We start from the raw sequence: 14,923 nt of genomic DNA on the forward strand, positions 1-14,923 counted from the left end.
GCAGGCAGGCAGGCAGGCAGGCAAGCAAAAATAGTCTTCTTTAAAAAAAACTTCAAAACCCTTCCTTTTAGATATGGAGGAAAGCTATTTAGGGGAAACTAACAATGTAAACACCACCAGAAAATAAAAATAAGAACTCTTCTCTCTCTTTTTTCCACTGGTGGGGTGAATGTGAGGGAAGAAGGAAGTGCTTTCCAGTTCTTTCTGGTTAGCAGACTCTGCATCATTAGCTGAGCTCTAAGTGGAAAGATACCTGGGAAGCCCAGGAGGAGGGAGAGGGCAAACAAAAGGTAAAGGTAAAGGTACCCCTGCCCATACGGGCCAGTCTTGACAGACTCTGGGGTTGTGCGCCCATCTCACTCAAGAGGCCAGGGGCCAGCGCTGTCCGGAGACACTTCCGGGTCACGTGGCCAGCGTGACATCGCTACTCTGGCGAGCCAGAGCCGCACACGGAAACGCCGTTTACCTTCCCGCTGGTAAGCGGTCCCTATTTATCTACTTGCACCCGGAGGTGCTTTTGAACTGCTAGGTTGGCAGGCGCTGGGACCGAGCAGCGGGAGCGCACCCCGCCGCAGGGATTCGAACCGCCGACCTTGCAATCGGCAAGTCCTAGGCGCTGAGGCTTTAACCCACAGCGCCACCTGCGTCCCTCAACAAACAAAGGTGCCTGCAAATTATCTGCCAAGTATCTGTAAAGTATCTGTTCAGCTGAGCTACCCTCGGGAAGCTTCATGTCTCCACCTTTTGTTCACTGGCATATTGCCTTGTTGAAACACTTATCATGGGTTATTGTGGCGATTTATCGCACAGCCCTATTTGGGGTGTATGGGAATTCCTGAAACAATAACTCAAGAGTTCTTCAATGTGACCTTTCCCAACGGCCACCCTATTCCCTTAGAATGCTTTTTAAACCTCCTAGTATCTTTTTATAGTAGGCTTAGGCATGAGACTGTGACACCAAGGGAAATGAGTGCTAAACTTAGAATCATTTGAAGAGTTGGAAGGGATGCTGAGGGTCATCTAGTCCAACCCTCTGCAATGTAGGAATCTCAGCTAAAGCATGCATGACAGATGGCCATCCAACCTCTGCTTAAAAACCTCCAGGGAAAAACCTCTCCAGGAAAAACCTCCAGGAGAGTCCACCACCATCTGAGGGAATTTACAATAGATGCCCTGAGATTTCCAGAAGTAGTTTTTAAGTTGCATGAAATATCACATAAAATGCAAAAATCAACAGGTAAGAAAATGTTGGGGAAATAGAATAAAGTGCTTGTCAATGCAGTCATTGACAAGGTCGTCTTCCTAGCATTTTGACTTGGTTGGTAAACTAAAAGTATTTATTAATCACTGTGCTTTTTTCTTTTCTTTAGGACTCTCTAGCTGAAGTTGAAGAGAAATATAAGAAGGCTATGGTATCAAATGCTCAGTTAGATAATGAGAAAACCAATTTCATGTATCAAGTAGACACCTTGAAGGATGCATTGTTGGAATTGGAAGAACAGCTTGCAGAATCTAAGAGACAATATGAAGAGAAAAACAAAGTAAGTAGTGATACATCAGCAGTCTTAAGAAGGAGTCTTAGGCTATAAACCTAACCCTACTTACCGGGAAGAAAGCCCCATTGACTTCACTAGAACTTACTTAACTGTTGTTGGCCTCCGTCTGTCTCAAGAGACAATGGAGTTCAGCTGTGGGGGAAGTAAAGCACTAGAGAATCACAGCACCTGCTGTGACTGCAGAGACCAGTAGCTCATGGCTGCTGCCTCCCGTGTTGTATTTGCTGCATTGGCAGCATCCAAATGACCTCTCCAAGGCCCTTACTTCTGAGTCAGCATATTTAGGATTGGGCTGTTTGCATTGTCCCTATGATGGCTCTAGTTTTTCTGAGGCGCCTTTTAAAGGTGCCTTTTTCTGAGCAGATACTAAATTAATGATGGGTTTACACATGGCATGTATATTAAATATGCTGCGGAAGTGAGCCTTAGCTTTGTATGCAGTCCCCCAATTGGCAGCAAATCTTGCGCATATATCAGAGCCAGTGTGAGTAAATGACTGAATTAGTAGATCCCTCTTTTCCCCTCAATAGTGGAGGAGTCACATGGGTGGAGCTTGCTCACATAAGCATTTATGCACATAGGTCTAGGTTAGAATTTATGGGTTTTATGCATGGCGAAAGAGAGGCCTTAAGCCCAAAGCTTTCTCCGTGATTTACCACTTGCCTAATGTATAGGCTGGGCTAATAGAACTGGTATCTAATTTAGAATTTATATATAATAACTACCAAAGGAAGATGCCCATTAGCAAGCAGGAACATCTGGAATGTTGACACAGGTATAATGCTGCAATATCCTTTGCAAAAAATAGCTTTCTTTTCCTAAACAGGTTCACATAATAAATATATAATGTGTTTTCGTTGTAGGATTTTGAGAGGGAAAAACACGCCCATACTGTATTGCAGTTTCAGTTCATGGAAGTCAAAGAGACTTTGAAACAAAGAGAAGAACTACTTGCAGTAAGTGAATTCTTCGGTTAAACAATACTTTCATTAATATCTTGTATGCTAGCAAATGGACAACAAAAATATTGCTTTCTCTAGCTTCAGATTTTCCACAAAAAGTGATTCTTTAGGAATTACCAAGAACATCCCATCACACTGTTCTAGGTTAAATTCTCATTAACCTAGACAAAACACCAGCTACGTACAGTTTATCTAAGCAAGTGACCTTGCTTTATATCCCTTTTTAAAACATTGTAAATTACTGGTGGATGAGTAAAGCATCTGAAGGGAAACTTGTAATTGTATTCAAGTGTGAATGGTTTTGAATTAAAGAGCTACTTGCTTACCAATTCACAGGAAACAAGGCGCCTACTGTCTAATATGGCTCACTTCTTCTTGGAGTGCTGGTGTTGACTTCCGGGATGTGGGACAGAAGTCAGGGAGGACACTGCTTCCCTGCTACTGGGATGAAAAACGTGGCTTGAGGAGATGCCATCTGGAGATACCAGATTCTTTTGTGGGTGAACTGGGAGTGTTTGAAGAGAATTGTGGCAATAGCTATGCAAAGAAAGCATTTGCTCCTGTAATCAAATGGTTTCACACTGGTACCTTCAGTTTGAGAAACTGGATCTGATCTGATCGTATCTTCTGTGCTGGCTTTTCTGGCTCCATGTGGGATTAGCACTGCCTAGTGCTTGAAGGCAGGAACTTTAATTGCTTCACGGGAGCTTTTAGCCTCTAAGGTGTTCCCAGAAGCTGCATCAGTTGAAGTTCCTGCCTTGAACCTTGAAGCATTAGCATCATATATATAGCACTTTTCTATCCTAAGACCTGTATTTGTAACATTATTTATATTTGCCTTTTACTCAGCTCCTTCTTTATAATGCTCCCAGGACCTCTCACACTCCCTTATCTTACTCATTTATGGCTTGCTGTGAATGAGATTAATCATAGAATGACAGAACGGTAGTGTTGGAGGGGATGACCACAGGCGCCCTGCAGTGAAGTGTGTTGCCTCAAGCCTTGCCCTTGCTCCTCTGCTCCTCCCCTTCCTTGTGGAGGAGGTGGTGTCCAGGGGTCCGAGTTGCATCCATCCGCTTAGATCACTGACCAGGCTGAATCTACCACTTATTGCCCTTTCCTTCCTTCCTCCCTTCTGCCTTACTGTTACGTTCAAAGTGGGATGATGGTGGCGACTAACTTCTTAAGCGACTGTGTCACATACTAAGTCCTAAGAACAATGTGGCCCCTCTCATCAAGTGTTGACATATTTGATGAATGCCAACTAGAATGTGTATACTAATCTCTTCCTCTGCCCACCTGCATGCACACAGCTTGGCTGGGCTGGTTTAGCTTATATGGAGTAAGCAGCTGCACCGTCCTGGTAAGACAAGGAGGAGTGTAGGCCTGACTCCAGCTCCTGCCCATACTGTGAGGTGGCCACTATGTTCTCTGTTAGAACGTAGCACAAAGGTCCTGGGATTTCAAGGCAGAGCCATAAAATTGGTGTAAATGGTAGGTTTCTTGGATTTAGTTGATTTAACTTTTTTTCATGGTACTTTTAAAATGCTGTAGCCTTGGGTTTTTCTTCTGATTAACTGTCTTGTCTGCCTTCTGTCTTCTTGTTTGCTCCTGTACTTTAGGAAATCCGACAACTACAGCAGAAACAGGAGGGCTATGTCAGGGAAATGTCTGATCTTCAGGAGACAATAGAATGGAAAGAAAAAAAGATAGGGGTAGGAGTCACAACTTTGACCAGATTGTCAGTGCTGTCTTTTAAGCAAGAGTATGAAACTCCACACAGTGTTATAAAATGCTCCTTTCTGCGAAAAAGACTTGTGTCCTTTATAAACAGAGTAGTAGCTGCCAAAGCAGTTTTGGAGCTGGGGGTTATGTGTGCGCCAAGGATAGAATTTGGACAGAACAGAATTCAGAACCCATGACCATTTGAATATTGTAGAAATGGAGCAAATTGATATTAATTAATTAAATTTTAATTCTTACCCGTGTAACATAAAATTCAAAGCCGTATATTTCCGTATAAGTTTAGTGATGATTGTTGAATGTGGCCAATATTTAGACACAGTAACGTTTTTCATAACTACTACAGTACATTGCTCTGTTTGCTGATCAGCAATTTTGCCTGCATGACACTGTTAATCAAAGAGAAACCTACCATAAAGTCATTAGCATAAAAAAGAGAAGACCAGGAAACTTGGACAAAACCATAATGTGTGGTGATCAGCTAATGACTTAGAGCAAAGCTTTCCAAACTGTGTGTCTCAACACATTAGTGTGTCAGCTGCAGTGCGTAGGTGTGTTGCGCAAATGCTCCCACACTCCTCCCATGGCTGGAAAGGGGTTAGCTTACCCTCCGGTTTGCTAGTAAAACTGAATTACTGTGTCGTGAAATGATACATGTCTAAAAATTGTGTCACCAACATGAAAAGTTTGGAAAGCTCTGACTTAAAGCATTTATGAAACCAAAGTTTGTAAGGGCCAACCTCAATTTTACAAAACAAACATGCTTGCATTAGATATCTTACATCCATCTGCAGTAGTGACATTTTAAAGTACAACTCAGGGTTGCTGAAGCATGGCGCATTCTTGCAAATAGGAGCTGCTGATATCTATAAAGGAAGTTTTCATAACACCCACAAATACTAAAATAAAATTCCTTTTTCTGCTTGCATGGAAATTTAATAATTCTCTGCATATCTGAAACTTGCTTATTCTTATTGCTAATTTTCCTTACCTTTTTATTTCTACATTTTTCCTCCTTCCTGTCATTTCCTTATCCTCTGCTTGTTCTTTGGAAACTCAGGCATTAGAGAGGCAGAAAGAGTTCTTTGATTCCATAAGAAGTGAGCGAGATGATCTTAGAGAGGAGGTGATTGTGCTGAAGGAACAATTGAAGGTATGCAGAAACAACAAAAGAAGTGTAAAAAGATTAAGTAATCATTTCTGTGTGCTGAGAAAATAAATGGATTGGGCTTTGAAGCAGTGGTGAGCTAACTGTTTAAATAAGGGTTGGCTAAGTGTGTGAATCTTTCTTACTCTGTTTTATACTCAGGCCTGTCTTAAGTATATGTGGCACCGGGGTGCAAAGATCCGCCCGGCGCATACCCCTCCAGGTTGCCCAGTGTTTTGGGGGGGCAGAACATCAAAGTGGTCACAGAGTTGTCAACCTTGTTTTAGGGAGCTAGCACCACACTTATCTCTACTCAGGAAAAGAAAACAGGGAACATAAGGAGCCCAGTGCAACAAACCAGCCCGAGGCGTTGGCATCTGCAACTGAGCAAATCCGGGCGCCTCGTGCTGTAAGCAGCGTGCGCTACCAATCCCAGGCACGCAGGAGGGCGGAGCCGGATGGCCGCTTCAGCACCTCGCTGGCTCGCTCACCCCCAAACTAGCGGTGCAGAACCGCCCACAGTAAACAAGCCACGGCGCTCCAATTGATGGGCAGGCTCTTCCCCAGACTCCAACACTTGGGCCCTGGACTCTGCCTGGTGCCCCTGAGAGCCCTACCCCCGGGTGCCGCGCACCCCCGGCGCCTATGGTTAAGATGGCCCTGTTTATACACTATTTCAGAGCAGTCCAACTTTTCAAACAAAGTGGGCTGCAAGAGTACTTTGACACAGAACCCATGAACCAAACACTGCCTGGCCACGTGGGGAGCGAGGCTAAAATTTGACACACACACACACAGCCCTCACACTGCCTTCTCAAAGCCAGCTAAGTGAGGCACGAGGTTCTGGCAGTGCCCTAGAGCCCTCTCAACCCATTCACAGGGCTGGGAGAGTGCCAACCAGGTTTTGAGAAGGAGGCAGGAAGGCTCTCGGACCCTGTCAAAGTTCAGCACCTTGCTTAACCCACTTTGGAAAGACAGTGCAGGGGCTGGGGGTGCCAAATGTTGCTGAGGGCCACCTAAAAAGGCATTGAGGGCCTGTGCACCTTACTGTTCCGTCCCATGCTTGCTGCTACAATTTGGCACTTAGTAAACATTAACATTGGATAAAAGCATGTACTTAGTGCTGTTTTGACAGAAGCCAGAGACCATGCTGCCTCTATAAAGCAAAACAGTATTGTAAACTTATATTGGTAGCACAATTTGTTAGGAACATCTCCCACTCGAACCATATTAAACCAGATTAAGGTCGTGAAGAAATAGACCTAGTGGGCTGAGTTGCAGTTGCCTTTTAAGCTAGCGTGATAGAATTGTTAGTGTACTGGGTTTGGAAACAATCTTGACAGTTTGTAAATAGCTTTGGTCAGCTCTGGCAAATTGTTTTCATGGGATTGCTATAATGATAAAATGCTGCTCTGAACTTCTTAGAGAAGGATTTATTTTAATTCTTTTATACAAATCAAGACATTGGTTAATCTAAATACCATATAGCTTTGTTTATCAAGACATTTCTATATGTTCCAGATGTTCATTATACCCTCATACAGTGTACACACATGCTTTGTACCATGTATGAATTGTGACTTTGTAAGCAGATTTCATGTGCATAGTATTGTAATGTTGTTCTAATGTTTGTTTATTATTTCACTCACAGCGACATGGAATAATACCCAACTCAGAAGTAGCTACCAATGGAGAAACCTCTGGTGACCTAGATAATGATGGACTACAAAGTTCTTCCAATATTGCTCCAGGGTCAACTCCTGCCCCTAAGGTAGCTGGGGATGATACATTAGGTAATTTCCTTTTATCAAGATTTTTGATCACCACCTTTGCTAGAATCTGAACAGCTAACTAATCACCAGCATGCTGCTTATAAAATCACTTCTATACATTTTATTTTCTGCTTAATGCCAACAATCACTTCAAGCATATTATATTTCTTTTATTTATCTTTAACAGGAGATGTTAAAATAATTCCTTTTTATTCCCCAAGTCCAGGGAAACAAATGCTTTAAAAACATCTAAGCCCTATATGTATGTCTACAAGGTGTGCAGCCACTTTTATTAAGACAGATGTTGAACATGCAACCCTAAGTGTCCTGAGTGACTCTCAAGGTGCTTTGGTTCCCTGCAGTACATGGGGGAAACGTGGAGACTAAAATAGGATTAGGAGCATGTGAAGAGACCGGGGAAGCTACATAGAGTTACTCTTTTTTGCATTGACTCGTGAATGAGAGAGCAAATATATATATATTTTAGTACTGTAGTGATAATTTTTAAAAGATGATATTTATGAGGGGTGTATTTTGGTCCCTAATATTTCTCAGGGTGATAGAACACAGTTTTAGGTCAGAAATAATGGATAGCTGTCAGACAAATCAAAAGGTATTTTCCTTTGTAAACCTTCAGACTTGAATGGCATTTGCCAATGCAGTGCAGTTGATACCAGGGAAGAAGACACTTTCTGCTCATCAGGCCACTAACTAATTCAATTGCTGCTTTGCCTTCACATAATTGGCAAAAGCTGATCTTTCTTAACCAGTTCTTCTGATTCATTCTCTCTTCTGGGTTTTAAGTGGGGAGGTAAGTGTTTAACGTAACACAGTTAAGTAGTCTCCCTATTTTGGTCCCTTCAACTTTCTTAATGATCTTTTAGGCAGAGCCAAGGAAGTGGAGATGAAAAATGAGATTTTGGAGAATGTGGGGAAAAAAGAAATCTTGCAGAATACTGAGCATGAGGAACACACAGAGGAGACTAAGGAACAGGAAATTGTACAGGAATGTTCAGAGATAAAGACGTTGCATGCTGATGAAAATGCGGAGGCAGAGAAAATCACTGAAGGCAAAGTGGCTTCAACATTGTTATTAAATAGTGGACCTGAGGAACCAGCTAAGAGTCATTCAGAGCATGTTCCAGGAATTGTTTGTTCCCTTGAAAACAGTGGTATAGTTGAATTAAGGGGTGAGGGGGGGTTCCCTGATGATACCATAGAAGTGAAAGAGTCTGATGGAAATGTTGTAAATAAAAGTGATACTGAAGTAGCATGTTCAGGTATGGAGGGTAATGAGCAGATACAGACAGATATAGAAATACTTCCCCAACAGCAAGATAAAGATAAGCAAACACATATTGTAGGTGATGAGGCAGAAGGCGATAATAATGAAGTATTTCAGGAAGCATTGGATTTTGTGAATAACAGCCATGTGGCAACTTCCAGTCAATCAGAATCACCAGAATTGGCAGAAGATTTGCTTCTCAAAGTGCCAAGCATTGATCCTTATATTGAACAGCCGGAAAGCAAAATTGTTGAGGGACACCTTCTTGAAGGTAGACACATCAAACTAATCGATAAAGCAGATGGGGATAAAAATGAAACTGGTGGAATTAATGAAGAGAATGAGACGGAACATGCCGTGCAGCGGCAGGCGTGTGAAGTAGCAGCACAACAAACTGAAATATCTTCTGCATCAGATGAGTCTGAAGAACAAAAACAAGTTGGAATGGAAAAATCTCAGCCCTTATCTTCAAAAGATGAGACATTTGTTGAAGAGGAACAAACTATGCAAGTGATTGGAGCCAGTGAAAAGAATGAAGAAAATCCTGCTATGGAGGCTGATCAGAGAGCAGCTTTAGCAGAAGCACTGGATGTACATTTAGATTTTACCATGAAAGAGGTTCATATAGAAGAAACTGCTGCAGATGGTGTGAGTCACAGTGAATGCCAGATCCCTGAGAAAAGGAACTTAGACCATGAGGATGATTCTAAGAAATGTGGGGACCTTAAATCAGAATTCATAGATGATGGCAAAACTGTGGCAGACATCCAGATAGCACCTGAAGAAGTTGCTGGAGACAATAATGAAGAAGACTATAAGCCAGCAGAAGAGCAAAGTGTAAATATACAAGGTGAAACTTTCCAGGAATCTGCTGGAACTGCATGTGTAAATATTCAGGGCACTGAAGTAAACAAAGGAAATGAAGAGGACAAGAATCACGAAAAAACAGAAGAAAAGATTCTTGACATTGTGCCAGATACTGAGAAGGCTCCTTGCGTCACCTCACAGAAGACTGAATTGAGTGATCAAGAGAGAAAGCTTGACAATGATGAAGAAGAAGGAGAAGCTGTGGAAGAATATCATGAAGCATTTGATTTTGCAGAGTCTCCATTTGCACAACAGGAAACTACTGAAAGGAATGATAATCTTAATAATGAGCTTGAGACAAATAATCACCAAACGCAAGAGAAAGTTGAGATTACAGAACATGCAGCACAGAATATAATCAAAACGGACACTGAAATGGAGTATAGAGATGCTGAAGAAAATAAAAAAGGTAAAACCTGCCAAGCCTTAGCAGATGAGGTCATAAATGAATCCACCGTGATTGAAAGTGAAAATACCCAGCAGCAGAAAGGGAAAGAATTGGAAGAAGCCGCATTCTTTCAGACAGATCCCTCTGCTTCCGTGGCCTCAAAGGCACAGTGTGTGATTTTGGAAGACCCAAGCAAAAAGATGTCAGATGAAATCAATATAGATCACATTGCTGAATATACTGCAGAGCAGTTGGAAAAACTAAAAAATGATACGGATGAAAGTGAAGAGGAAGTCCAGGTGGGTAGAAAGGGTAAAGGTAAATCTCGGGAAGATTGTGTCATATCATAACCTCAGAAGCTGGGTCATTATTGCATGTTACAAACCTGCCATCTGGTGATTTCAGAGTAAATATGCTGTTTTAAACAAAAGACGAAAGGAAAAGTTTAACAGTGGAACTAGATCCACGCTCTAAATACATTTTATACAACTTGTTATCTATATCAATAATGAATGACTATGAACATTTTCTTACCTCTCAGGTTTTAATTACTGTTTATCATAGTAAAACAAAGCTATTAATCATACTAAATCTGAATTAAGTGCTTTTAATATTTTCACCTACATTATAATAGAGCACTTGATTCCCCCCGCCCAGTATTCTATTGAAAGCTAAGATTTGAAGGTTCTTATAAACTGTCCACCTTTTGAATATATGCTAACAATTATCACCTTTATTTTAGAAGCAAGTTGTTACAAAGCACATCAGCTTCAACATGCTTTCAAATGCTGGTAGTTTGCCAGAGGGTGATAAAATGGCACTTTATACAGGCTGCATAGCGACACATTCCAAATTAAGGTCACTGCTATTGCCAAAATATAGTTAGGTCAATACAGGACTTTTGTATAACATAGAATTAATGAACAGAAGTTGCAAGTGAAGAATCATTGGTTTGCTAATAGGAATAAGTGTACACTTTAGTCATTTCATATCAAATCAAGCCTTCACTAGACTGGATTCAGAGCAAGTTAGTCACACTTAGATTCCATTAAAATCAGTGGTGTTTGAGTTACATTTATTTCAGTAGAACCAAATAAAGTTGACTGATTCTGAATTCAAACCACTTTGTTTAACATGATCTATATATATTATTTTAAAGAAAGTTTTGTTTCTTTTGTGCTTCATTTATATTGTGCTTTGCTTTTTTATCAAGTAACATTTTCTTCAAGTTCTATCATATGTTCTATCCTCCTCCCACCCCAAATTAACATTTTCTTAAATCTAAATCTTAAAGTCTTTCCCCTTCTTCTTTGCTGAAATGTAGGCAAATTTGGATGACTTTGTGAATGCCTTAATAAATGTTATTTAAAACCACAGAACCAAAGGCAACTGTTGTTTTATGCATAAAACTCTATCACACTGCTTTAGAAAAAAATAAATATTTTTTAAATAATGGTTAAAATGAAAATTGATAATTTCTGATTTTTCAGTATGTATCTTATTTCCAAGTTGGACTATTTTTAATGCAGAAATAAACATTTTTTTGTATTAGACTGTTACAAATAAGATAGGATCAAAGTCTGAATGTTTGTAGCACAGCAGCACTCAAAATAGATAATAAATGTATTCAGCTACTAAAGCACAAAAGGAAAAACAGAACATATATCACACACTGAATTTTATATAGATTGAAATAAACTTTTTATACTCTAAGGTGTTTCTTGTCTCCTGTTTATAAAGTGCTTACAATTCAACTGAGACTGCTCATAATTTTTGTTATATAAATTTATTTTTTAAATTATCTAGATGGTACCTAGCTGCTTTTATCTATTTTGTTGCTTTTATTTTAGATGTGGCAGTTCTTAGCAAAAGCAGTGAGTTGTATCCAACAGTGTTGCGCAGCTGATGGTAAAGTGGAACAGGGTAATAAGCAATTTTTGGCAGTTCACCCATTCCCTGTGCAGCCCTCACACCTGGGCACACCCTGAATCCACTTCGGAAGGTTGGAGACCCTCAAGACCAGTTTTAGGAAGGGGAATACGGGACATTGTTTTTCTCCCCATTCTTCTGGCAACACCATTGGCTACAACCATGTAACTTCAAACTTTCAATATTAGATATGTTCCTCTGAGATAAGGCTTCCAATGAAACACTACAGTGGTACCTCTGGTTATGAACTTAATAAGTTCTGGAGGTCTGTTCTTAACCCGAAACCATTCTTAACCTGAGGTGCGCTTTTGCTAATGGGGTCGCCCGCAGGTGATTTCCATTCTCATCCTGGGGCAAAGTTCTCAACCCGAGGTACTACTTCTGGGTTAGCGGAGTTTGTAACCTGAAGTGTTTGTAACCCGAAGCGTTTGTGACCCAAGGTACTACTGTATTAGAAAACATATTGGACCACAGATTTGGGTACCTAGGACGAGTTCAAAATCAATATGCAAAAGGGACACCAATGTGCATTGGTAGCCTCATTTCCAGATGATATCCTTTCCTGCTGTGTTTAGCAATGAAGCTTCTCTGGTCTTCCCATTGCTCCCCAGCGCATGCGCTGAGAAGATGCCTGAACTCCGGGGTGAACAGTGATGACTACTTGGGCACCAGGCAAAGCCAGAGCTATTAATCAAAGGTGCAGAACTGGTATCAGCCAGTGAGCCAGATCTCACATTGCCAGGTGGATGGGATCCAAACCACTGCCTCTCCAGAGAGACGAATGTCTGTTTGGAGGAAGGGAGTTGAGTCCACTTCCTCCAAACAGAGAAAACCCTCAGTTTTCAACAAGGAAGTCCCTAGTTAGCTGATCCCAGTGGGGCTCCCTGTCAGTGCCAGTCAGCTAACTGGCGCTGACAGCGAGCTCCACTCACAAACTAAAGCTCACTTTAGTTTCCCAGTGGTTCCCAGTGGTTCCATACCTGACATCACCTATGGGCCTGGTTTGTGAGGTGCATCCTCATTGGACAAATTGGAGACCTGGACTGGGCTTGAATAGGCCTTCAGGCCCACCACTCCTGTTCAAGTTTCATATGGACAAATGGCTCTAAAATTGCAAAAAATTATTACGTAATTAGAGTTGAGGCATATTTACAATTGAATTGCAACTGTTAATATGAGAATTTGCTTTGGAGTGCCAGTTGGTAAGCTCAGTGCTGTTTTATCCCCCAATATACCTCATTCTATACCTCATAGAATCGTAGATCTGGAAGGGACCCCAAGGGTCATCTAGTCCAACCCTCTGCAATGCAGGAATCTCAGCTAAAGCATCCATGGCTGGATCTAGACACATCAAAGAAGCGTTTCAGTTAAATGCAATGTAAATTTAAACAGAGAAAACAGGTAGATAAAAGTGGGACTTCACAGCGCCATCTGGTGGCACAATGTTATATCGCATATACAACACATATAAATCGCTTTTTCTTTACCAATTTAGCTGAGTCCCATGACAGATGGCTTTCCAACCTCTGCTTACAAACCTCCAAGGAAGGAGAGTCCAACACTTCCAAAGGGAGTCCATTCCACAGTTGAACAGCTCTTACTATCTTGTTTAATTGGAATCTCCTTTCTTGTAACTTGAAGCCACTGGCACAAGTCCTCCCCTCCAGAGCAGGAGAAAACAAGCCTGTTCCCTCTTCATGTGACAGTCCTTGAGATATTTGACGGTGGCTATCATATCTCCTATCATTCTCCTCTTTTCCAGGCTAAACATACCCAGCTCCTTCAATTGTTTCTCATAAGGCTTGGTTTCCAGACCCTTGATCATCTTGGTTGCCCCCCTCTGCACTCGCTCCAGCTTGTCAACATCCTTCTGAGATTGTGGTGCCCAGAATCGGACACCATATTCCAGGTGTAGTCTGACCAAATCAGAATAGAGTGGGACTATTACTTCCCTTGATCTGGACACTAGACTTCTGTTGATGCAGCCTAGAATAGCATTAGCGTTTTTGTTGCTGTATCACACTGTTGACTTATGTGACTGCTAGTAAGCCAGGTGTCCCCCATCTTATATTTGTGCATCTGGTTCTTCCTGCCTAAGTGCAGAACCTTACATTTGTCCCTATTGAAATTCATTTTGCGCCCAGTTATCCAATCTGTTAAGGTCACCTTGAATCCCAATTCTGTCTTCTGTGGCTTTTGCTTCCCCTCCCAGTTTGATGTCATCTGCAAATTTGATGCAAATTTCTACCAGTCATAGAACTAAAAATGTGCTTATTAACAATATTCAAGAAATTGTTTTGTGAAATATTGTTTATTGCTACTGTTGCTCTGAGATCATTTTCTGTAAAATAGCCCCCTTATGTCTTGATTTATCTTCTCTAAACAATTGTAAATGGGGTCTATATGGGCAGGAGGTAGACGGAGGTGAAAGGTGGGAGTATCCCTACTGTTTACTTAAGATGTGCCGTACAGTAATGTAGGGTTGCCATATGTACGGTTTTCCCCAGACATGTATGAGATTCAAAGGGTGAAATCACCACCTGGGGGAATTTTTTAAAAATCAGCAAAATGTCTGAGGTTTTGCAAACAGAACCAGGAAGTGTGTGTGTGTGTGTGTGTGTGTGTGTGTGTGTGTGTGTCACTCTTTCCTTTTTCCCATATCTATGAACGCACCTGCTCTCTGTACAAAGACTTGCTTTGCAAGCAGAGCCAGGAAGTGTGCATGCAAGGATCCCTCAAGGATCCCTTTCCTCTCTCTCTGGTGTGCCCCCATGGTGCCTGCTGGGATGGGGCAAATCAGCTGATGTGAATGGCTCTCCTGCCAGGTCGAGGAAAGCACTCCTTTTGGCCATGGCATGATTTTAAGGTAGTGGAAAGGCAGGAGGTCTCCCGGGTGAGTTGCATCTGGGGCAGGAAAAGATTCTGCAGCTGTTTTGGAGGCAGTGCTTCAGGATGAGTGGTGGGAAATCCTCCCCCCGCCTGTTTAGAACAAGTCTCCCTCTTCCCCCCCCCCTTAATGCAGTGAAGTTCTGCAGAGTCTGCCTGCTCTTCACCTTTCACTCCTCTTCCCAAGGTGCGAAGGCCCCCCCCCCCCGTGGCTTCTACACCCTGAGGGCTCATGCCTCCCTCAGCTGCTGGATTTGACAGGTCCTACAGTTTGCAAAAAGTCCTCCTGCTGTGATCAGCTCCCGTCCCCCAGCCTCTCAGAACCAAGAAAGTCATGAAAAGGGCGGAGGAGAGACTGGCTGCACACAGGCTCAGTCTCAGGTTGCTT

At 41.9% G+C, this 14,923-nt stretch overlaps 1 protein-coding gene across 38 annotated transcripts in view; it reads left to right on the plus strand.

Annotated features, from left to right (window-relative positions):
• The window catches only part of LRRFIP1 (LRR binding FLII interacting protein 1), a 103,300-nt gene that overhangs the window by 78,791 nt on the left and 9,586 nt on the right, over positions 1-14,923 (plus strand). For 14 of the 38 annotated variants that reach the window (XM_083704786.1, XM_083704808.1, XM_083704818.1 and 11 more), the window contains 6 exons: positions 1,371-1,541; positions 2,420-2,512; positions 4,141-4,233; positions 5,322-5,414; positions 7,060-7,201; positions 8,065-11,433. In XM_083704786.1, the coding sequence (XP_083560912.1) occupies positions 1,371-1,541; positions 2,420-2,512; positions 4,141-4,233; positions 5,322-5,414; positions 7,060-7,201; positions 8,065-10,070 (2,598 nt within the window). In that variant the 3' untranslated portion in view covers positions 10,071-11,433. Of the gene's footprint in view, positions 1-1,370; positions 1,542-2,419; positions 2,513-4,140; positions 4,234-5,321; positions 5,415-7,059; positions 7,202-8,064; positions 11,434-14,923 lie in introns of those variants that run through there. The other 24 variants (XM_083704787.1, XM_083704789.1, XM_083704793.1 and 21 more) reach the window with 4 other exon arrangements.

The sequence above is a fragment of the Podarcis gaigeae genome (genome assembly GCF_964106915.1).
Source record: "Podarcis gaigeae genome assembly, chromosome: 1".
Lineage (NCBI taxonomy): Eukaryota > Metazoa > Chordata > Lepidosauria > Squamata > Lacertidae > Podarcis > Podarcis gaigeae.